We start from the raw sequence: 23,160 nt of genomic DNA, 5'->3' as shown, positions 1-23,160 counted from the left end.
GTGGTGTGGGAACTCTAGTCCAACAACATCCACAGGTTAGTCATCCATATTTTAGAGGGTTAGAAAGAGTAAGCAGTGGTCAAAGTACAGTTTCTGCTCAAATTATTGAGAAAATATATTAATGCTGTATTTCATAATGGTAATTCATTGAATGCCCATTCTTCCTTTTACAGCAGGGTAGATTATATTTAAGTCAAGATTAATGGATAGATTCTGATGTTAAAATCCAGTCTCTGAACCTGCCGTTCCCTGGAGGCATATAGTGCATTAGTTTAAACCAATATGCAGCTTATCATAGATACTGTGACACAGTCCTAAATGATGGTTTGCTGTGCATTGTTACTGCTTTCTCTCCTAATAAAATCACTATTTTGTATTCTTGATCATTACAATATTAAATAGAAATGTAATCAAATTATTGCACATTTAGATACAGATAGCTCTTAAGTAATTGCCCACTGTAAAATTTTTGATCCCTCCCCCCCACAAATAAGGTCTTCTGTCAGTGTGCATATTCAATAAAATAGAATACTTGTGTGGCTTGGATTAGTTGAAGCAAAATCTCTTCAAGTCTTCTTTTTAATCCTCATTTTTTACCTACTTTAAACTCTTCAAGCCATATTTCCCCTTCTCTCACTCGCTCTCTCACTCACACAAACGCACACTTCTGCCTTATGTGAAGGCCAATAACTGCCCTACAAATGTCTGAGCCATGGGAGAAGTTTCCTCTTCACAGTGCAGCCTTCAGCTCTACCTAGGCTCTTGTGGGGAAAATCAGCCAAGCTCACCCAGATGGGAAGTTGGGGGAAGAAAGAGTCACTGAGCTTCTTCTATGGCAGCAGTTGGAAACCTCTAGCCCAGGCATGGCCAAACTTGGCCCTCCAGATGTTTTGGGACTACAGTTCCCATCATCCCTAACCACTGGTCCTGTTAGCTGGGGATGATTCGAGTTGTAGTCCCAAAACATCTGGAGGGCTGTCTTTGGCCATGCCTGCTTTAGCCCCAAGCTTAATTCGGCACACCAGATCTTCTAGTTTGGCCCATGAGGCTGTTTTGGGTGAGCCACACTCACCTGCTCAACAGGTGCAGCTGGGCCAAAACTTTATATTTGACTTTCTTCCGTAATTTTTCATTCTGGGTTGTTTTGTTTAATAGTTTAATGTACGTAGTAAACTGCTTTGAGTTTTTTCCACCTTTAAAATTTAAAGTGCTATAGAAATGGAAATAATAATAATAGGAAGTTTACCAGCAGCACCTGAAAAGCCTCATGCACAACTCTTTGCATCATGTCAGGGCTTGTAAAATGCAGGGATGTGTATGGAATGGGTCAGCTGGTGTCACTTTGATGTTAAGTGACTGACAGGGAGGCAGCCCCACCCAACTGCAAAACTTAGCCCATGGGGCAGGGGTAAGGATCCAGTTCCCCACACCTGTTCTATAGACCTTAGATATCATTGTTTCCTTGAAGGAAGGAGTAGTTCCTACTGCCTTGAAAAAGGTATTTTTTGAAAAGGACCTATATTGAAGAAATCAAAATTGGGCCCTATGGCCCTTGATATTTATTATTGTATCTTTATGGCCACCCCAATATCTCTTCTGAGGCGTCGCCAAACTCTTTGTAGCAGATTTGGGGTGCCTGGGTGAGGAGAGGGAGGGGAACTTCTGTTATGGAAGTACTTGCATGAACAGGATGACTTTCTTGGATTGCAACCCTTAGTGTCCAGTTTCTTTTGTACCATTCTTAAGCAAAGTCAGGTGCAGGCAGTCATGAAATAGATTCTTTAGATCCATTTCAGTGTGGTTTCTGACCTGTTTATAGGGTAGGAACAGCCTTGATTCTGCTGTCAGCAGCTTTCAGTACCATTGGTCATGGTATCTTTTTGTGTTAGCTTGACAGGTTGGGCTTGGGTAGCACATTTTTCTTCTGCCTTTAGTCCTTACTGACAAAGCAGGCTCAGTTGGTAGCATTGCCAATCTCCTTCACCTCATGGCCTTTAATTTATGGGATGCTGCAAGTGTCTACAGTGGCTAACAAATCTATTAAATGAAAACAATTTCTATTTCAATTTATATTTCAATGGTTTATGTAACCTTGTGTGCATCTTTTGTTTTCTTAGGATGCAGTCCTAAAATCACTTATACTCATGTGATTCATATTAATTAAATCAATAGAACTACTTGCTAATTTGTTATTTCAGATTGCAGCCCAAATTGGTTCATAGAGATAATAATGTAGGGCATGGGATTAGGTTCTGTGGTTATAAAACCTATTGTGATAAAAGAAGTTAATTTTAAAAAGGAACTGTGAAACATACTGGAATATTTTTACTACCACCTCCCCCCTCACAAATATGTGTCAAGTAGCTACGTCTTAATATGTTCTGATTTTTATCTGACACCAGCATCTATTAATGGGACTCCATTTGTACTGCCATGGCACCTGTTATGGATTTTGAATTATCTCACAGCCCGTGGGACTAAAATGAAGAAGTACCAGGTGTCAGGCTTGTATCTTAATTGAGACTCAGTGTAAACAATATAAAGTTAGTAATACGGTTGTAGGAATGGATTGCAGCCCAGCAGTTGAGTTGGTTAGAAACAGTTGGGTTAAAACTTTCATTCGTGGATGGTAACAAACCCTGCCTGAAGGATTTAGCTATTTAGCCTGATGAAACAAAACAGAACTACACTTGTCATTGTTGTATGATGTCAGGCTATTCTTAAAAGAATTCATCTCAAAACTTAGGTTCTTAGCACTGTAATGCTACCCACTACAGTGAATCATTTTCTGACAAATTTCTCTGGGAGGCAAGAATTAAAATTCGTTTAGGAGCACTATCTTTAAGCCCACTCGTATGCAAGTTTAGTCAAAAGTAACGCCCACTGAGTTCAGTGAGCTTCTTCCCTGGTAAGTGTGCATAATATTTACATTTCTAAAACAATCACAGAAGTATTGTGTTTTTTTAAAAAAAACATTGGATAGGATTTTGGTTTGCTTCCTGATTTGTTAAATTTAGTATTGCAATTATTTCAGCATCTATTCAGTCAATAGGATTCCTGAAGCTGAAAATGCATAATTAAACACTTAGCAAAAATGAAATAGCCAGGCCATCTGCTTTCAAGTATAATAGCGCAGTTATGCATGTGTCTACTAAGAGGTCCCATTAAATTTAATTAGACTTATCCTGAGGTGAGTATGTATAGGATTGCAGCCTGTGTATATATAATTTAGTATTGTTTTAAATAAAAAAAAAAATATCACCTGTTGATTGGATGCAAAAGATTTCCTCTTGTATATTTTATCATTGCATTTTGGATTTTAAATTGTATTTGAATTAATTTTATGAAGAGAGTTTTAGAAATGTCTAAAACAAATAAAATTTGGTGTATATCACTTGTATGGAAAAGAAGCAGAGGATAGAAAGAGAGATGTGAATTATTACCGTACAAGCATTGTTTAACAAGTTACTTCTTTCACAAGTTGCTATTATACCCAAACTCAGAGCCAGTCGTACTATTAGTCAGAGTGAGGCGACCATCTCACCTGATTTTGGATATCATGAAATGGCAGCAAATTGTTAGTTTAATTAATTTATTGTTGTATTTTTACTGCTATGGAAGGAGCGGAGTCCTTTGGTGATTTTCTACCTCAGGGGCCAAAGTAATTTGATTGGGTATTGTGTGCATTGATGCAGGGGAGGTGGGGGTGAGTAGTAACTGCTTCACCACATCAGGCAGCAAAATATTTTGGGTCAGTCCCACTTTTGGAAGATACTCAGGAACTGGAAAATCTTTGGAAAAGAAAATGTCACTGGTTGGAAGTGGTTCCTGAAAATTCCTCTGTTATTTTCCTCCTGGACATCCTTATATGCCAGCTTCTGCTTTTTAAAATGTATAGCACGGGTGGTATTGTTGAGATGGTGTTTTCAGCACGTCTTGTGCTTGTAGCAGACAATAAACCAATGCGGTAGTTTAAATTAAATGCAACCCCACACTATAAAGCAAAAATATGCTTCTTCCCCATCAGCTGATAAACAGGCCTTTCTATACCAGCTACAAGCTAAAAGAGCATCCCAAAGCAGCACATGAAGTCAAGCTCTGAACTTAAGGTCACAAGACAGATGGCTTGTAGAATCTGTAATGCTACCCACTTTGTTGTTCAGGTTGTAGTATGTGAAGTGTGTGGAATAAGGATAAGATTGACTTTGGCTACCTTCATACCGGTATGTACTTCAAGGCCATGGTGTTTTGGGTGCTTAAATGGAGGTTTTCCAGTATGCAAGGGTTTTGTTGGACCAACAGAGTGCCCAGAAACTTATGAGGGGAGAAGTTGCAAATTTCTTGCCCATTTTTCCTGAATGCTAGAAAGGAAGCATTGTATTTTGTCTTCTCTTAAGATAAGCTTTCCAAAGCATTTTTGCTCTGTAAGAGAAGATAGTCAGCAACTCCCAAGGGGCTGTGTACATCCTTTCTTTGGAGCTCAAGGTGCAAACACAATCACATCAAAGGCATTGACTTTGAAAGGGCATTGGCCTTTCAGATATATTTCTGGGAGGGAGGTTATTAGTTTTGGTTTTATTATGCATTTTATGTTCTCATTTTGTATTTTCACGTTGTAAACCGCCCTATCGTCTTCCGAGTGAAGGACAGAATAGAAATTTAAAAAATAATAATAATACTAATATTAATAATAACTTCACTTCTGTCCTATTTGTGTGTACGTACTATATATATATATATATATATATATATATATATATATATATATATATATAACCCAAAAGGTTTCATTTAGAGACCTCTGAAACAGGAGCATTTTAAAGGTAGGTAGGTGTCTCCACCCTGCTTTTCATAAAGCGTTTTACCCATTCAAACAGACTTTTAAAAACAGCTTGTTTTGATAGCAGGCTGTTCTCCTGTGGGCCTTCAGCCTTTGCTTCCTGGCAGCACCTTTGGTGCGAAAAGAGAGTGCTCAATTGGGAGACTATCAGTGCCAGCATGCATAGAGTGATAAGTTAACACACCACTGGGAATTTCTGGGGCCCACCAAGATACTTCACTTCTAATGTGCTAACAAGCTCATTTTTCTACCTCTTGCCTCTTCAGTTATTTTTTTTTCTCAGAAGAGCTTAGAAGTTGAGTGCATCAGGCATAATGAAAAGCTCTGTAGGAGGGAGAAGCAATAACCCAATTTTTCCCTTTTCAGCCAAATAGAAAATTAGTTTCTGGTAATACACAAAGGCCAGTATTTTTTGTGCAAGGGGCACTGCTGTGAATCAAAGGACTCTATTAACTGCAGAAAATTCAGCAGCTGTGAATCTCCCCCAATGGAAAAAAGTGCTTTTCAACAAGTTGTGAGATATGTAGTATTATTTAGACTTCAACCATCAGTTTCATCCTCTACCACTTATATACAGCCTCTTAAAAACTGTGCTATATTACTCTCCTGTGTTAAGGCTCAATCTTGTGTATGTCCCACAACCTAAGAACCTTCACAACAAAGGGGTTTTCTATTCCTCCGTGTCCTAATGTTGCTATTTATGGTGTTTTCAAAAGCAATTTTTGGACTGCAACCCTGTTTTAAGGGGACAGATGAGCATAAGCAATGAATCTGATGAAGATCTATAATAGAAGTAGCTTGGGTTTGGCTACCTATTGTAAGTCAAAGCTGCTTTCTTTCTTTTTTCTTTTTTTGCACACTTGCATCCTAGGTGTGACAATGATTGTCACTGCACAGTCCACTTAATTACTGAAATACAATGGACAAAAGTGTGGGTTTAGTATGTTTTCTTCTTTAAAAATATATAATCATGAGAGAATCTTTATTAGTTTTAATATTTGTACATCAGTAAGAAGCTAATATGTTTATACTATTCCTTACAACCCATTGTTAGTTCCCCATTCCAAAGATAAGTCAAGGCTTTTCAAATGGGGGTATATGAATCAAAGAAGGGTATTTTTCAAGGTGGAAAAGGGAGGAATTGCTCATTTGGTTGCAAGAAAGGTCAATGGTAGGAAGAATATTTGGCTATGGTGCATAAGAAAGAGTTGATATGTAGTGAATGAGTACGCTGCTTTATTGGGGATGATTTGCTTTAAGCCAAGGGGGCTCAAATTGTACCATAAAAAATCATGGACCCATTTCCAAAGTCACAAGTCTGTGAGGGGCGAAGGGAGAGAAGCAAGGTAAGATAGGGTAGCTACCCATCTTTTAGTGACACTCTATCTGTGCAGAAAAATGAGCACAAACATCTCTGACCTTTCTCTGAAAGCCAGCACAGGTACTGTATTTATTGCTCATGCATGCTTTCTTCATATCACCAGGAAATGTCCCTAACAATGAAAAGGGTGGGGTAGAGTGCAGATGTTAGCCCCCACCCACTGGGATTTGTGAGCAGAGATGAATTATGTTCTGCAGGTGAACAGGCATGTCTTCCTGCAGCCAGATTTCCCCACCTTCCTTTCAAGTGCCTTTTAGTGATGAAAGGAAGTTGCCCCTTTGCTGCCAAACCATGCTGCCCATCCATCAGCCAAATTATTATTTATTTATTTATTTATTTATTTATTTATTTATTTATTTATGTCACCAAAAGGATTGGGTGCATGTGCTCAAAGTCCAGTTTTCCCCTTCCTGCTGCCACTGATGCCAGGCATCCTTATAAAGTGGATTGCTGTCTCCTCCCCCAAGGCGGACAGAAATTGTGTTCCATGGTTCTTGAACACATGTGGGTACACACACCTGATAGTTTCCAGGAAGGGGAGCTCAGCCCCTCCTCCTCCTCTAAAGAGGGGAATATTCTTTGTTGAGTTTTCATAGGTCTCATTTGTAAAAAGAAAAATAAGTAAATGGAACTCCTGCAAAGTGTTTCTCACCTTCTGAAAGAAATGCATTTAAATGACATTAGAAGACATAGCTTCAATAGAAAGAGCTGAAAGAGCAGCATGCAATAAATAAATAAATCCGTTTTTTAGAAAGATTAATAATCCAATGAATACAGCAAGACAACTTCTACAAATTGTATGAGGAAAGTAACTGATTTCGAATCCCACTAAATCAGCCTATGACACAAAGTCAGCATGGTATTTTTTTCTTGATAATTGTATGTTGCTGCCTGCTGTTCTACATTTTGACAACCATTTCCATAGTTGCTTTCATGAACAGCAGAAATATTCTCTCCCTTTCTCACTCTCTCTGTGCTAACGGTAAAATCAGGCCCTCTGGAACAAGAAGCCTGGAGAGGGTTCTTCAAAAGCAACAACACTTCAAGATACTGGTCTCTTGTCAATATTATCAGCAAAAGAGGATGTAGGGGAAAAGGAAGAAGTACAATGCTTTGCTGTCGATGTCCCGCAGACACTTTCTTAGCTGGTACAGGGATGCTATGGCCATTTTGCAAATATACCTACTTGTTTCAATAGTATAATTGACCAGTTATTTTTCCTAATACACAGATTTAGCTAGGTGTTTATCTGAACAGTTTAATTTGTTTGAGAATTATGGGGAAGGCTGTTTTTAAGTGAAAATCAAAATGGACTTTTTGTACTGAATCGATATTTTTTTTAGTACTAAGATTTCGATATTAAAATCTAACATTGAGAGCACTGATTTTTTTTTAAGACCCTGTTGGGTGCTGTTCTGGGGATTTTATTTTGTAACATGTATTTACTGAAACCTTGCTTCTTCTCTCATACTTCCTCAAATCATTGCATGTTATCTTAAAAAACCCTTCATAAAAAACAACAACCCATGTTTATGAGATAACATGCAACCCATTTGAGGAAGTATGAGAAGCACGGTCACTTGTTTTAATTACTTTGCTTCCTTTGACCAGAGGTGCATCCAGAAGGTTTTTCACATTTCAGTTCTGTGTAATTACTATCAAAGTGTTATCTTTGATAGTGGAGGTTGCTTCCAGCAAGAACCATGACCACCATTGGGATTGGAGATATGCCTCTCCAGCATTTTTATTCAGCTGCTCTTGTATGAGCAATGGGAAGTTGAATAATACCTGTTAAAGTCTTCTGCATGAGCTGAAGATGCTGTTCTAGTTTCTGCTGTGACTCTGATCTCCATTGGACAGTGGCTTAGCCCTTCCAGAACCTATATAAGGGTTCACTCTCTTTTGGGCAGCTTCAGAAGGGTGATATATTAGGTTATTAGTCATATAGGAAGAACTTCTGGGGAACCTTGAACTCGGTCAAACTCAATAAAGAGTTTTAACGAATGTATTCTAGGTTCAAGAGGATGGGTAGATCAGTACAGAAAGATGGTGTGATACTGCACATGCACACTCAAGTGAGAGGCAAGAACTTAGGGTGGAGTATTGGGATCCTTTGAACATATTCATTTAAAATATTGTATAATTACAGGGGGTCTCTCTTATATATCAGCCTTCAGAATAGGTAGGGATAACCCTCTGAATTAGAATCATAAAATTAATATATGCATAAATAGATTGGTTAAAAGGAAACAACATGGTTGTGTCATTGACCAGAATGTCATGCTAGTTGCTTGATTCTGAACTTTAAATTGATCCTTAACTTTTGGATAAAATTAGCTACGAGGAAAGAGCACGATATCTGCAAACAATTGTCCAGCACCATCTTGATCCTTCAACTTTTGAGGACTATGCAGCTCAGGTTTTCTGTCCAGCACCTTGCCACCATTTGCCCTCTGAAACCGGTAAGAATGCAATAAATACCTAGATTTCTGTTTGATAACACTTAAAATGCAGTATTTCTAGTCAAACTACAGATATTTAAAAATACTATTATTTAGATTTCCATGCTTAGGAAGCTGCATGTTGGGCGAATACAATTCTATCCTTCATCTATCAAATTAGAGCCCTCACATACAACTATTCAGTTGTTGATCTATAATAAACCATCATTTTATTTATGAATGTTCCTAGATGCCTTTGATTCCTCAATCTAAAGACTGATATTTAAGCCTAGTTGATGCACTTTATCTTCAAGAAAGGTTGATTTTAGTCTTCATTTGGGGACCATGAAAGCTTTGCTGTTATCATCCACTTTCTAATTTTAAACTTTGAATGGTTACATAGTCGTTTTCCCCTATAATTTTTTTAAAATCTTCTATATACAATGCTGCATTTTCATTTACTAATAAAACAATCACACAGGGAGCAATCCTATGCACAAGAAGATAGCATAAAAGCAAGTCGGTGTAAGTTAAGCCGACATAAAGTTACAGCAGATCCAAATGCCATTCAACAGAAGACAGTAGGAAAACCATTGTGCTTTATGCCAGGTTGCAAAAGTCACATGACAGAGCTGAACAGACTAAGGATTTGGAGCTCTTTGGTCCCACCCCCGCAATGCCCCTTTGGGGGGACTTATATCAGCCTTGGCTCAGCCAAAGTCATCTCAGCTATTTGAGCCCCAACTGAACCAGGATGAGCGAGTTACGTAACAGCATATTTTCTGCTGAGCCAAGGTTGGGGGCTTATTGCCAGCTGAGCCTGTCTGAACTGGGAAGCAGTCGGCTGAGCCAGAGATCTGCTGTACCTGAAGCTACTCATCCCAGTGACTCTTGCCATAGGATTGCCCCTTAAGAATCTAGAATAATCACTGAAGGTATCTAGAATAACTCAAGGCCTACCTGTACAAATAATTTCTTGAACTCCTGATGATTATATCATTTATTTTATTTCCCCTCTTTAGATCATTAAATATCAGTTCTGTTTATCAGAAGGTAAGACAAAGTGTCCACACAAAAAAAACCCTCTGTTCTTATTAATCTTTTACTAAAGCTCTAAGCTTGTAACCACGTTGTTTGCAAACTTTCCTGATTGCCCTTATTTTCTACCATTAAAAGAAAGAGAAATTCACACTGATTGAGAAATTCCCACTACATTTTTCCCCCAAGTTTTAGCCTTTACTAACCCCAGGTCTGCATGAAACACTAACACTGTGGTTCTGGGATTAAGGTAACTAATGGGAGAGACATCTGTTGAGCTAGTAACACTCGATTGTGTCTGACCTTTTGTTTCTCAGCATGAACAAATAGTACTGGATGACAGTGGTGTGCCTTGTACCCTGTACTGCTTTTCTTTGATGTTAGCACATACTTTTAGAATTCAATATAACAGAGAAAGGAAAGGGAGAAATAACTGTTGCTGACAAACTGTTACGCTGTCTTGAAGTAGAAATTAGAATATTACCACTGATATTACTCACCTACTTGCAATAGAGACAAAAACTCAGAGCAGTTTTCTTCAGAAAAAATAGATTGAAATCTAATGACACCAATAGAAGAGGATTGATGAAGCTATATTTGGACTTGCACATATGATTTAGAGGAAATAAATAAATAAATATGTTTTGGCTCCAAATCCATATGTTTTTACTTCCTTCCAGTGCTGATCATTTTTACCTGAATGTGAACAGGAAAGGAAATAGAAACAGAGGAGCACAATAAAATGAATGCCTGAGTGAAAAGCAACAACAGCATTCATGAATAAAAATAAAATTAAGGCAGTAGTTAAAAATACAAAAGTCATGCAAAAAGGTCCTAATGGTAATTTTTAATATCTTATTTTGTCTTAATTAAATCCACCAATTGATTTTAAACAGGCAAAATTGCATATCTGTGTTTTAGCGATTGCAAAGGCTTCTGACCAAGTGGTATGTAGCACTTCTACTGCAGAGCTAATTTTATGGTACCTGCTTCTTTGTGTATAAGAGACAGAAATATGTTTTCATAAGCTTTTGCCTTCCTCCATTAGTGAATAGAGTACCTCACAATTTATGCTCAGGTGCATATTTTCTGAGATGGATTGAAATAGCTTCTCAGTAAGATCAGTTGTAAAGTGCTGAGTTGGAGAGATGAATGAGTGATCCTCTCTCTATCTCCTCTTCTGAATTCGAGAGGCACTTTTAAAAAACTATTTTTAAAAACATTTTAACAGCTGTCTGATAAGTAATAATGATGGCTGTTGTTAAAAATGCATTAAAATGACATTGCCATCCTGTTTTTTAAATCTTAATGTTACAGTGGCTTTTGCTTGTTTGGTTGGTTGTTTTTTTATATGGGAGAAATACCTGGAAGCTGCCATCTGTAGCTAAATATTGGTATTCGAAGAGCATGGAGTACTTACACTGAGTCAGCTCAGTGACCATCGTGTCCAGTATTATTTGGCGGCAACTGTAAAGGCCTCAAGTAGTCTCTCCATTCTTGTTACCTAATATCCATTAACCAGAGATGCCAGGAATTGAATGTGGAGCCTTCTAGATGCAAAGAATTTGTGGATTCAGTTTCATTCTTTTGTGTTGACATGTCAGGGTAATAAGGCTAAAATTCTTCTGGAGGTAGTATGGTTTTTATATGTATGAGAAATATTCTGTCAGATAGTACATCTCTCCATGAACAGGGAAGTTGGAAAAAGAATGTAATGTAGATCATAGTCCTAATAAATTTTAGGTTCTTGACTATTGAAGGGCTTTCTTATTTTTTAAATATTTTTCATCATCTTTCCATTTGCCTGCCTTTATGTAATATGCCCAATTATTTTGGAGACCATATAAATGAGACCTAATAGGAAATATGCCAGTCTCCCACTGGAGGGATCTCCAAACACTTCTTCCCCCCAGACATATAGGTGCCCAAAGTTTGTCTCATCATATTAGAAATACAAGTGTCAATTGGGGTGATAAACCTGTGCAAAACAGTCAGATGTATTACAGCCTGGTATGACCGTGTAACTATTTCAGATATACTAAACGAAAGGTGTAAATTACTTAAATAAATTACTGAAACAAAGGAAGGCAAATATTTAAGAACTATGCTGGTCAAATATTGAGGTATCAGCAGTGGGGGGAAACTGTGACTCAGAAATCATAAGAGGTTGAAATTGGTTTAATGATAGATTCATGGTTAAACATCTTGGGCAGATTATTAATCAGCTGCTGGGACAGATTTTATCATATAAAATACTTTTTTAAAAAAATACGATGGATGGCCAGAACTATTCTCCTCAGAAAATAAAAGGTTAAAAAATGCAACCCTAAAAGATTTAACAACGTAGTCCTGTTCAAAGATAAATCTCACTGTGAATTCAATAGGGTTTACTCTTAGGTAAGTGTGTATGGGATTGCAGCTTAATTAAATCTATCGGTTGTAATAAACCGAGACGACATTATTCCTTCTAAATTACTTTTGGAGTATGCTAAGTGATGAGCTCCCATTCTGGCAAAATTACTTGCATGCATAGATAATTTTGTAAGATTCCCCAGAAAATGAGGTGCAAACATAATTGTAAACATATTTTCAAAGAGCAACAAAAATAACCTCAGGAATTATCACTTCATAATAGTTCTAAGTATTTCTTCTAAATTGTATGCAGATAATTGTTGAACAAACTGAAAGATTGAGCTGCAACCAATGAAATTATAGGAGGGAGTGCAGGCTGACTTTATCAAGGGAAACATCACTTTCCCTTCGTTAGTAAATATGCACAAAATCCAAGAGGCATTTGTATGCCTTTTTTTTTAAGATGGAGCTGCAACTTTCAGTACAATTAATTGTAATTAACTGTGGTTATAAACTGTGGACTGCCAGCCTGCACACATTGCTGACACATTTACAAAGGTTAGAGTAGGAACTGCTGATGAGTTCCTGTCACCAGGGAGGATGAGACAATGTGTTTACTGGCACTATATTTATTTAACTATTATGTTAACAAATGGATAAGAATAAGGATTCTGAACACCAGTCATCAGTCTGTTGGTGAACCCAGTTGGGTGGGTGGGGTATAAGTAGTACATCATCATCATCATCATTAAAATGTTGACTTCTGTATGTGATGATATGGTCTTCTTATCTATCACATAAATTGAATTCAAGCAATTTGAATTCAAGCAACTGTTTGTAAAATAGTATTTAAAAGTGAATTAACAAACTGTATTTTGTGACCTGTCCTCCTCAACCCATCTAGTTTCTTATACAACACTGAACAAGTTAACTATTTCATGTATTTGAGGGTTTGGGTTTATACATACATACATACATACATACATACATACATACATACATACATACATACAAGTACCACCTAGCTGAAACTAAAAGCTGTTAGACATCCAACACAATACTGAATGTTTTCTGATATACGGTGACAGTTAATTCTATCCATTCACAAGTATGGTGCTGGAGGAGACTCTTGAGAGTCCCATGGACTGCAAGAAGATCAAACCTATACATTCTGAAGGAAATCAGCCCTGAGTGCTCACTGGAAGGACAGATCCTGAAGCTGAGGCTCCAATACTTTGGCCACCTCATGAGAAGAGAAGACTCCCTGGAAAAGACCCTGATGTGGGAGGCAGTGGAAGACAGGAGTGCCTGGCATGCTATGGTCCATGGGATCACGAAGAGTCGGACACGACTAAACGACTAAACATCATCATCAACAACAACAATTCACAAGTAGAACAGACTTCCACTTGCACAGTAGGACTGCAGGCCCCTGCGTAGCCCCCAAAATCTGCTCTGGGTGGTTGGGAGGTGTGAGGGGCTGCAGTGGAAGGAGGAAGAGGAAGTCCCATTACTATCACTCATAAGTGTGATTGTTCAAGCATGTCCGAAGCAAGAAGCAACTAAGTAAGGAATTGGCAACCACTTAGTATTACATGGTGATAAGAAAAGTGTTATCAGAGCAGAGGTCCATAAAGCTCAGCCTGTTCTCGTGTAATTGGTCACTCAGATGTTCGTAAATAGGGCAGGTTCCCCCAGTCCCTGGCATCAGAGATGTACAGAATATATTTCTGGTTATCGTGGTTCAAGGTCACTCTTTAAAAGTCATTTATGCAGTGCTTTTTAGGTGGTACTCAATGGTACATAGTATTGGCACCTCCTTTGTTGTTGTTAAAAAGTGCAGTACTTACTGACACAACTTCATGATGCGTACAGTCACCTATTTTTCTAGAGAGAGAGAAAGCACTGCATTTATGCCATGTCCCCAGCAATATTTAATCTATGCAATCTGAGAGACATTTCATTTTGAAACCTGCTCACATTCAAGTTTGTGTCTTAAATTTTATTTGTGTGTATGGTGTGGGGAACAGGTGTTTTCTGCCACAAGAAATGATGAACTAATGGCATGCATCTGCAGACAGTTACGTGAACTCCAGTGCGAAATTGCATGTATGCATGTCAAATGCAAAAGTTACACATGAAGTTCCTCTCAGTGATGTTGATTTTCTGTAACATTTGCTAAGCAATCCTCCTCCACAGTACTTGTTATAATCTTTATCATGGCCACTTAGCTGTCATACTTTCCCCTTATCTAAACAGCTCTGCTTGTGTAAATGCATGCATAAACTGAGCAGAGTGGTTTCTGCCTCCCTGTGGCTGGATCCAGAGCCATTCCAGTAATTTGAATGACATAATGACAGAGGCATCATAATGGCATGGGTGCCCATGTAATCCTGGCTACTCTGCACTATTTATTTCAGATGTTTTAAGAGCACTGTTCAATTCAGGCATGGTTGAGCTGCAACCACACCACTTGAGTGATTTACAAATTGCACCAAAGTATATCTTTATTAAGTAAAAGAACCTATCCTCCTTTGTATTTCAGTTCCTTTTTATATCTTTCCTAGCTCTGGTCTGTATTGTTTATAACATTCTAAATGTTGATATACTGAAACCTCACATACTTTCTTTTCTATTCTTATCCCTTTTGTAATTAGAGCTCAGGAGTGTTCCGATAGTGGATTTTATCACCTCCTTGTAAGATGGGTGGAATGCAAATATAATAGTTTACTCCCCTACTTGTTTAAAACTGAAGGCTAGCAGGTGATCTAAATATATATATTTGTCAACTTCCATATTAATCACTACTGCACTTTTAAGCTCTAGTTCTGCATTTTCATCAATTGAAGGTTTGTTTGTATTTATGTTCATTAGTATTGACGTTAGTATCACCTGCTTTGGGATTAAAGTGAACATTCATTACATGAGAGAAACCAAAAATGCCTTACACGTGAAACAAAAATTATGAAGGAAAAAAGAAACCCAGTATTAATCTACTCACCAATTGCTATCAAACAAAATTCAGATACAGTAAGGCTGCAATCCTGTGCACACTTATATTGAAGTAAATCCCACTGAACACTGTAGGAATTTCTTCCAAGTACACTTACCTAGAATTGTGCTGCATGTACATGTCAGACTTACCTGGCTCCTATTTTCACTAAAGCTAAATGCATTATCATTTATTTCCAGTTACTTGCCAAGTTAAAGAAATTATTCTGTGTCCAGAAACCATACTAAGTATTTCTTTAGCATCTGTATTTCTTTTGCAAGTTGGTGAATTTGTTCAGTGGAGTTTTGCTCAGTGGAATATGCTTTAGCACTACGGAAAGAATTTTAGGAAGAACTTCATTTCTTTTTCATGGGAAACCGGCTAGCTAGGAGAAGCCAACTGTTGCCATGTAGTATTTTATCCCAGATAATTTTAGTAGAGATGTGTAAATGATTCACAAATGGAAAGAAATGTTTGTGCCCTTATGGTTGTGTTATTTATAGCAATGAGCCTGCTGAATCAGAACTATTTTTATCGAACTATTTTTTTTCTTTTCTTTTTTTTCCTTTTCCTTTTTTCTTCTTCTTTTGTAACCTGTAGTCGGTGAGTATTCTTCCTGATTGTTGAGGTTCATTTTTTGCATACTAATGCATCCCTCTTTAACCTTTAGCATGCACCGTTAGGACATAACAAATTCTAACTTTCTCCTTTCTGTACTCATCTGTAAATGCCCTCCAACCTCTGCTGTCCGTGTCTCCCGTCTCACACCTGTTATCTTTTTATCTTTCCCCCCCTTTTCCTCACTTCTGTCCACCTCTCCTTCATCACTTCTTCATTCTCAACAAAGAAAGAAATGGTGTGATATTTCTTCTCCTTCCCAAACCACCACTAGAAAGCATTGGCCACTTCAAGGTAAAGGGCAAAGGCTTGAAACGGAAGGTCTTTCACGCTAGCTGTGAATGGTATGCTATGCAGAGCATCAGCAATTATTTTTTACGCTCTACCTCATCATTTGAAATGCTTTGATTCCTTGTAAAACTAGAACAAGATAGAATTTATTAACATGGGGTGTGTGTGTTAAAAAAACAGCCTTTCCCTATAGGGAAGAGGACTTTTTTGCTTAGGGTTTTTTGTTTTTTGGAAGGTGCAATAAATTTTATACTCTTACGGTTAGCAGAATGTTTGGAGCTGCTATACCTGGATCATAAAAAGAAACACACACATTTGGAGAGCAAAAAACAGAGGTTTTGTCAGTTTCAGAAAGTGTTTGGCCAAAGCAGACGCAATAGCATTTGAGTTATTAGATCAGGCTTATGGCAGTGTGCTTTAAAAGCAGTGTTAGACTTCTGACCCAGCCATGATGGTTTGCAGTAACCTCTTTAGGAAATTTAGCTGAATGAAAGCAAGAAATGTGTCCTGAGATTTATCTGCCTTCAGCAGGAACTCGGACATGAATGTTGTTGTTCTAACTTTGGAGATAGTGAAAACATTTTCTTAAAAGTGGTTTTCTGTATCAAAGCATTTTTCACAAAGTAGTAGTAATACTAAAATACTCAGGTTATTTTTAAAGTGGTAATTTTATCCAAATGCTTCAGAAGCATTCATAATGTTATAGGATCCAAACATGTCACACATGGAACACCCCAGGGATTTTTCAGAGGGGGGCCTTCCCACTGCAGCCCTTCATGACTCTGAAACTATGCCTCTTGAAGGTTAGGAAGCACCTCAAAGGAAGATTTGACGCAATAGGTCGGGAGTTGGCTGCAAGGGGATGGTTGGCCATTTATTTCCTTGTGAATGGGACTTTCCACTTGCACATAGGGTTCTTTGAATTCTGACCTATGTGTAAATTTTAATAAACTGTTCTTGAGCGAAAAATACCGTTCCTGATGAAGATGTCGTGGATATGTCCTTCGAGGAAAATATTTAATTTTAAATACTATAATAAATTACTTACTAATTTACTAACTCAATTACTTGGGAATCCTGTTGAAATTGTTGTAAACTTTGGCCCGGTAGGACTTCTGTACTGCCATTGGCTATGAATCTGATGTTGTGTGTGTAAAGTCCCTTAAAAGCAATTGGCTTCTGGTGGAATCCAGTTGGTGCTGTTGTGATCATAGAAGCACTTTACTTCCAGCAGATGCCTATGTTAATAGAAGAGGGTAGGCTATTTTTGCCGATTCCCACTCCCTTCTGCATCCCTCAGCGCTCCCTGAAAATCAGCTCCAGAGGAGGGGGGGGGGAAGAGAGAGAGCTGCAGAGCAGAGTGAGAGCTGATGCAAGTGGAATCAGCCAAAATTGCTTCCCCTCTTTCATTAGTGGACATCCGCTAGAACAAAAGCTTTTCTCTGAGGGCAAGGGGACAAACTGTATGTCCAAATACATGCATAGTACTAAAATAAGGTTGGACTTTTTTGTTTTCATTTATAATAGGGAACCAGTGGAATGTATGTAGCTCCTAAAATATAGCTAAAGGGGTCTAAATGTAGGGCTGGAATTGACAGTGTATATTTGATAGGCAACAAGTATCTGATCATATATATATATAATCACACACAGAGAGAGAGAGAATACAAGAATTCATTTTCCACAGCTTCATTCATTAGGTAGATTTAAGAAAGAATTGTCTTTCCTTTCTGGCAGCTGAAGGCTGAACACGGAGCATGCTTAGGGGAAAAACACTGACCTGTTTTGCATCTCTCATAGAAGTCTGGACACTGCAATAAATCTTATCAACCTAACTCCTTTGCTGCTGTTCCTGCAACTTATTTGGGGGGGGGGCTATCTGTGGGAAGGCTTTGTCTCAGATTCATCTTGTTCCTTTTACAAAGATACCGAACCATGCAGTGCATCCAGCTAGCATGATCTATTCACGCTTCTGCCCTGTTGAATCCTGTAGGAATTCATGTGATGAGGGTGTTAAGTAGAAAATGGGTCCCAACCTCAGTCCTGTATAGCATCTCCCCAGCCTCTTGCTTTGTTCTGACCTTCCTTCAGAGCTTAGTTAGATTTCCCATCAGCCTTCCACTCACATAGAGTGGAATGGGTTTGTTAATGATTGTAGCAGTTGAGCTAGTATGGTTTCTTCTATGTCTAAAGAAGGGGCAAGTATTTGTTGGGGACTTGCTCTTTCGTAACCACCAGCAGATTGTTCTCATACATGGGGTTCGTCTTGTTTCCCATAGGCTCCTACCCAGAGACTCAGGCGTCCGAAGCTCCAACAGCAGCGCAGATGGACGGGCCCGATCTAGCCTTCCCCATTTCTCCCCGGACTAGCAAGAGCCGCATGTCGATGAAACTACGGCGCTCCTCTGGCTCAGCCAACAAGACCTAAGAATGGGTGAAGTCTGCAGCCCCTTTTCCTGAGATGTTTGTCTCCCCTCTGTATGGAATATTTGTCCCACATTTGTCCACTTGTTTGTTTATTTTAGAGAATCATATTGGAATTTTATTTCAAACTGAAAATATATTGGCTTTCGTTAGAATATTTTTATCTAATTTCCTGCTTCCATAATTTGTCAGTGTAGGGTCATTTCTGCACCCATTTTACCTTTCCTTTTGAGACCCTGTTTTAACCTCTGGGTCTGTTGCTAGCCACACCTGGGGCTGGAGACTGCAGGCATGTTTATCTGTTTTTTTGTACAACCCTCTAAATAAAAAGTACCATTTGCAAATGAATGTACTATTCAAATGAAGATGCACCTTTGGAGTCCTCAGCAAAGGTCACTAGGATACACAGAATTATGTACAGAGAATGTATGTGATAAGAATTAAACCCCTTCAAGTGAGCAGAGGCCCATCACCATCTCTCTTACTGTCATTCGCTGCTGGACAGGCACCACAGCAAGATCCCAGTGCTGAAATGCTAACAGCTTTCTACTCTCCTGCTAGTATTTGCTTTCCAGATGCGAGTTATGGCCACTGTCAGCCTTTCTCTTCTGAAAACTGTCCCTTGGTCTATCTGTAAGATATGCATACTTTCAAGCACTTTGCCATGTCAGTCATTTGCTCTGAGCTATGTACCATTACTGGAGGAAAAAAGGGACTGTGCCCTTGTAGCGGCAGATGTATGCACAAACACATTCCACTCCAAATCCCCACTACCCCCAGACGTATTTTCATACCGAAAAAATACAACTATGTTGTTCGCCATATTCTGCTCTAACAAAATGTAGCATGGCACCGGTACTAACTGCATGTGTAAATATCTGTCCTTCACCTGGGCAACTATAGAAATATATATTGATGTATTTGTTCACCGTGTAGTATATACAAATTTGTAATGGTTGAAAAAAGACATGCTATTTAATAATACAATAAAATTATTCTTACCACCTGTGTATACTCTGTATTCCACTGCAAATATTGGAAAGATTGCTTAACTCAATCACAGTATTATTCGCTTCATGAGGAGAGTGGAGCGCAGGCATGGAATGGCTCATCAATTGGTTGTAAGATTATAAAGCTTTTACAGCAAGCTTCTTAATTGACAGTTTAATTGACAGTCCCTTTTCGGGGCAATCCTGCACATAAATATTAAGTTCTGTGATACTTCCAAGTAAGTTATATAGGATTGCCACCTTAGTCCCACTTCGTAGTTCCAAGATAATGCTTGCCTAAATTCTTACTTTTTGGCTCAATAAATTATGCTTAAGTGGATTGATAATGCTGTACAAAGTGAAGAATTGAATGTTGAATTAATATTGCTGAAAACATCCTTGCAAAAATAATAATGAAAGCCTGTTTGGGTTCCAAAGTAGAACTGAAGTTCAAATAGCTACATTATAATAGCAGCTTAAAATTGAAGCAGTTGACAATTCCCTGACAGTAAAATGTGTCTTTGGAACTTTCTTAAGAATGGCTTTTAATTGTTTCCATTAAGGTAATATTATTATCTAACTTAGTTCCTAAAAGTTAAGTATGTAGAAATCATTGGTCACATAGCATGCTGTATTTTTCAAGTTTCAAGATAATTTCACTAATGTTACCCTAGCAGGTAAATAAAACTTAAAATGAAGTTTCCTTTCCATATCTCATCTTCCACTGATCAGTACTTCTGTACAACAGTTAAATCCAGCTATAAGTATCAGTTTACAAAGGACTCTGCAAAATTAATAAGAATTCCGCCATATCTACAGACAGGTTTGCAAAAGTGGACTTCCAGCAAGTGTATCAGTGAAGAAGTTGGAGAGTAAATTGACTACCAGAATCTCAAAAAAGGTTACTAGAATTGAAGGCTGGGGTCCAAAAAGATGTCTGCTCAAGTAATCCAGTACACTATTAGACTTGTACATTTAACAACTGATCCTTATGCGTTAGTGCAAGCTGTTTTTGAAGCTCTTTGGTTTGCCATGTAGGATGGGGGTGGCTGTTAAAAAGAAAGAGACTAATTGAACAATTTTCATGAATCCTGAAATTCTGGCTGAACATTTTGGACTTCAAAGTTGCTTCCTGCTCTCTCTTTTTGTATGCGCTCCCTTGTGCATATCATATTTTTGTAAACTTGAAGAGTGGAACAAGATGCTCAGAAAATAGGCAGAATAAACTACCAAAAATATCACCAATCCAGAATTTAATAGCCAGCAATGAGCAAGAGCAGACAAGGGGAACTTTGCACATTATGTGTGTGTATATATATATTTATGTACTTCTATGTATATATAATAGGACTGCACGCTGACTTTCTACAAATATCAGACAATGTTGTAATACAAGATACAACAAATAAAACACTTCACAGCAAATTAAGCTCTCTAAACCCTCAGAGGCTGGAGAGGCAGATTTCACTAATTAAGTATGAGGGCTAACTAGTTCTCCTGAAGAATTAATTTTTTAGTTGTTGTTAAATACAATGTCGGAATGTACTTTGATCCTAGGGACAGGAGTGACCGGAATGAAATCGTTCAGGCCCCCATTCTCCCTAGACAGCTTTTACTCACAAGCAGGCACACAGATGGCTCTAGGTTTGGCTATAGTATTTTGAGTACACGGAAAATTGTCTCTCCACCCCACACCCACACTTAAAGCAATGTCACATTTTTCAGTCCTGTGGTGGAAGGGGTGATTCGCCCCCCCCCCTCAAATAGACGGTTGGCTTCCTTTCCCTTTCCCTTTGTTGAAGTGACAAGTTTTAAGTAAGTGGAAACTGGATTCACAGAATATACAGTGCACTCTACCCTTTCATAAGGCAGCAAGGCTAATTTGTGTTCATACATTAAAAACGTTTGGCATGACGTACTTCTAAAGTCTGGTGATTTCCTTGGGCTATGCACTGCGATTTTCCATAGGAATTACAGTTCGGATAGGATTCGTTCGAGTCTCCACCATCAGGGATTGAGGATCAAGGTTTAGGGGACAAAAGACTTTTATCGTCTAAATCGGTTCCCGCTAACTGGAGAATCGGTCAGTCTGAGCATCTGGCAATTTCATAGTTCAAGTCTGGTAAAGAAGCAGTTCGAGTCGGTGACACATACCCCCTCACTTGACACCCCCCCCCCCAATCTAGCAGCCCGGCCTGACAGGCATCTGCAACAGGAGCACCTGCCTGTTCTCCGACGGGTGGCACTTGTTGATGTGCCGAGTGAGGCCGGGCGAGCTGAAGAAAGTCGAGGGGCAATGTTTGCAGGAGAAGATCTGCTGCTCGCCGTGCGCCACGCTGCCCTCAGGCTGCCCCAGGGGCAGCAGCAGCTCCTCCCGCACGGCGTGCCACAGTCGGTGCTTGTCCCGGATGTCCGCCGAAGGGAAGTGCGCTCCGCACAAGTGGCACGGGAACGTGATCTGCTGCGCAGGCGGCGGGCTCCCGCCGTAGCCGAGCGCCCCGGGGGCCTGGTGGGTGCCCAGGTGCTTCCGCAGGTACGCCTGGCGCCGAAACGTCTTGTGGCAATAGGGGCACAGGAAGAGCTCGCCGCCAGACGCGCCCAGGCTGGAGCCGTCGGCGGCGCCCGCTTCGCCGGCCGGGCAGAGCTGCTGCTGCTGCTGCTGTTGGACGGCTCGGGACGGCGGCGGAGGCTGCGGGTCCCGGCAGCAGGAGCTGTCCGCGGCGCCGTGGTGCTGATCCGCTCCGGCCTGGCCGCGGCTGTTCTCTTTGTCCTGGGCGGGGCCGGGCGCCGAGGGCGGGCGCGGCTTGTGCCAGCGGCGGTGTGAAGCCAGGTTGGCCGGACAGCTGAAGATCTTGTGGCACTCGGGGCAGCGGTACTCAACGCGCACGATCCTCGAGCAGCGGTGCTGCGCCAGCGCCAGAGGGTCGGCGTAGGGCTCCTTGCACAGCTGGCACACGAACTCGCCCAGCAGCGGGGGGCCTGCCCCGCGGGGCCCCTCGGACGCCCCCTCGGACGCCGCCTTGATCCGCAAGCCCAGCACGGGCGACGTGGTCACTTCGTCGGCGAAGCTCAGCTTGCGCACAGCTTTGGGCTTCTTGGCCGGAGGCGCCTTGGCGCGGGGCGCCCGCTTGAGCGCCGGGTAAAGCGGAGGCGGCGGCGCCGACGTGGCCGGCAGAGAGAGTGGCAACGGCAGCGGCGTGCGAGGAAGCAGAGGCAGCTTCTCCGCCGCGGCCAAGGCGGGCCCCACAGGGAAGGACTCCGCCGAGGCGGGAGAGCGCGCGCAGCGCTGAGACTCTCCGGCGGCTGAGGCGGCGGCGCTGTCCGAGGTGCCTGCGCCCCACACGGCCGCCAGCGGGGCGTTCGGCTGAGGCAGCAGCTGTTGCTGTGGAGGAGGCTCGGGCGAAGGCGCCGGGACGCGGGGCGTTTCCTCCGCGGGGCTAGGTGCGGGGGGAAGTCCCGGAGGAGGGCGCACTCGATAAGAGCCCCCCGGTCTCCTGCTCCGCTTGACGAGGAACCCCCGCGGCATCTTCCACGACGCCCCACGGCAGCGCTCCCTTTCCACCGGCGGCTCCGCGTGCCCGACGGGAGTTTATACCTCAGGCACCTCTGGGGCGTCCGCGCGTCATCCTTTCTCCGGCCCAGGGCTGCCAATGAGGAGTTGGGAAGGCGAGGGGAGAGGAGAGGGCGGGGAGGGGGGATGAGGGAGCGGACTGGAAAAGGCGGGAGATCGGAGCTGGGGGAGGGAGGCTACTTTCCCAGCCTGCGCGAGGAGGTGGGGGTGGGGCCGTTTACCT

General features: G+C 40.7%; 2 protein-coding genes across 16 annotated transcripts in view; one reads left to right on the top strand and one right to left on the bottom strand.

Moving 5' to 3' along the window:
- Positions 1 to 19,381, top strand: part of RALGAPA1 (Ral GTPase activating protein catalytic subunit alpha 1) — a 131,390-nt gene extending 112,009 nt beyond the window's left edge. For 8 of the 15 annotated variants that reach the window (XM_035109320.3, XM_035109311.3, XM_035109276.3 and 5 more), the window contains 2 exons: positions 8,559 to 8,683; positions 18,233 to 19,381. In XM_035109320.3, coding sequence (XP_034965211.1) covers positions 8,559 to 8,683; positions 18,233 to 18,381 — 274 coding nt within the window. In that variant the 3' untranslated portion in view covers positions 18,382 to 19,381. Of the gene's footprint in view, positions 1 to 8,558; positions 8,684 to 9,684; positions 9,716 to 15,891; positions 16,007 to 18,232 lie in introns of all 15 variants that reach the window. The other 7 variants (XR_015950508.1, XR_015950506.1, XR_015950509.1 and 4 more) reach the window with 4 other exon arrangements.
- On the bottom strand, positions 19,335 to 22,923 carry INSM2 (INSM transcriptional repressor 2). Its single transcript, XM_035097270.3, has one exon. The coding sequence runs from the start codon at positions 22,890 to 22,892 to the stop codon at positions 21,549 to 21,551; it is 1,344 nt and encodes a 447-aa protein (XP_034953161.2). The 5' UTR covers positions 22,893 to 22,923; the 3' UTR covers positions 19,335 to 21,548.
- Between the last annotated feature and the right edge of the window lie 237 nt (positions 22,924 to 23,160).

This window comes from Zootoca vivipara, chromosome 1 (genome assembly GCF_965207765.1).
Source record: "Zootoca vivipara chromosome 1, rZooViv2.hap1.1, whole genome shotgun sequence".
NCBI lineage: Eukaryota > Metazoa > Chordata > Lepidosauria > Squamata > Lacertidae > Zootoca > Zootoca vivipara.
Note: the sequence above shows the minus strand (reverse complement) of the source record. Positions and strands in the feature narration are given on the sequence as shown.

Excerpts from the sequence above, each read along its gene's own strand:
- INSM2 (XM_035097270.3), bottom strand. The coding sequence starts at position 22,892 with ATGCCGCGGGGGTTCCTCGTCAAGCGGAGCAGGAGACCGGGGGGCTCT.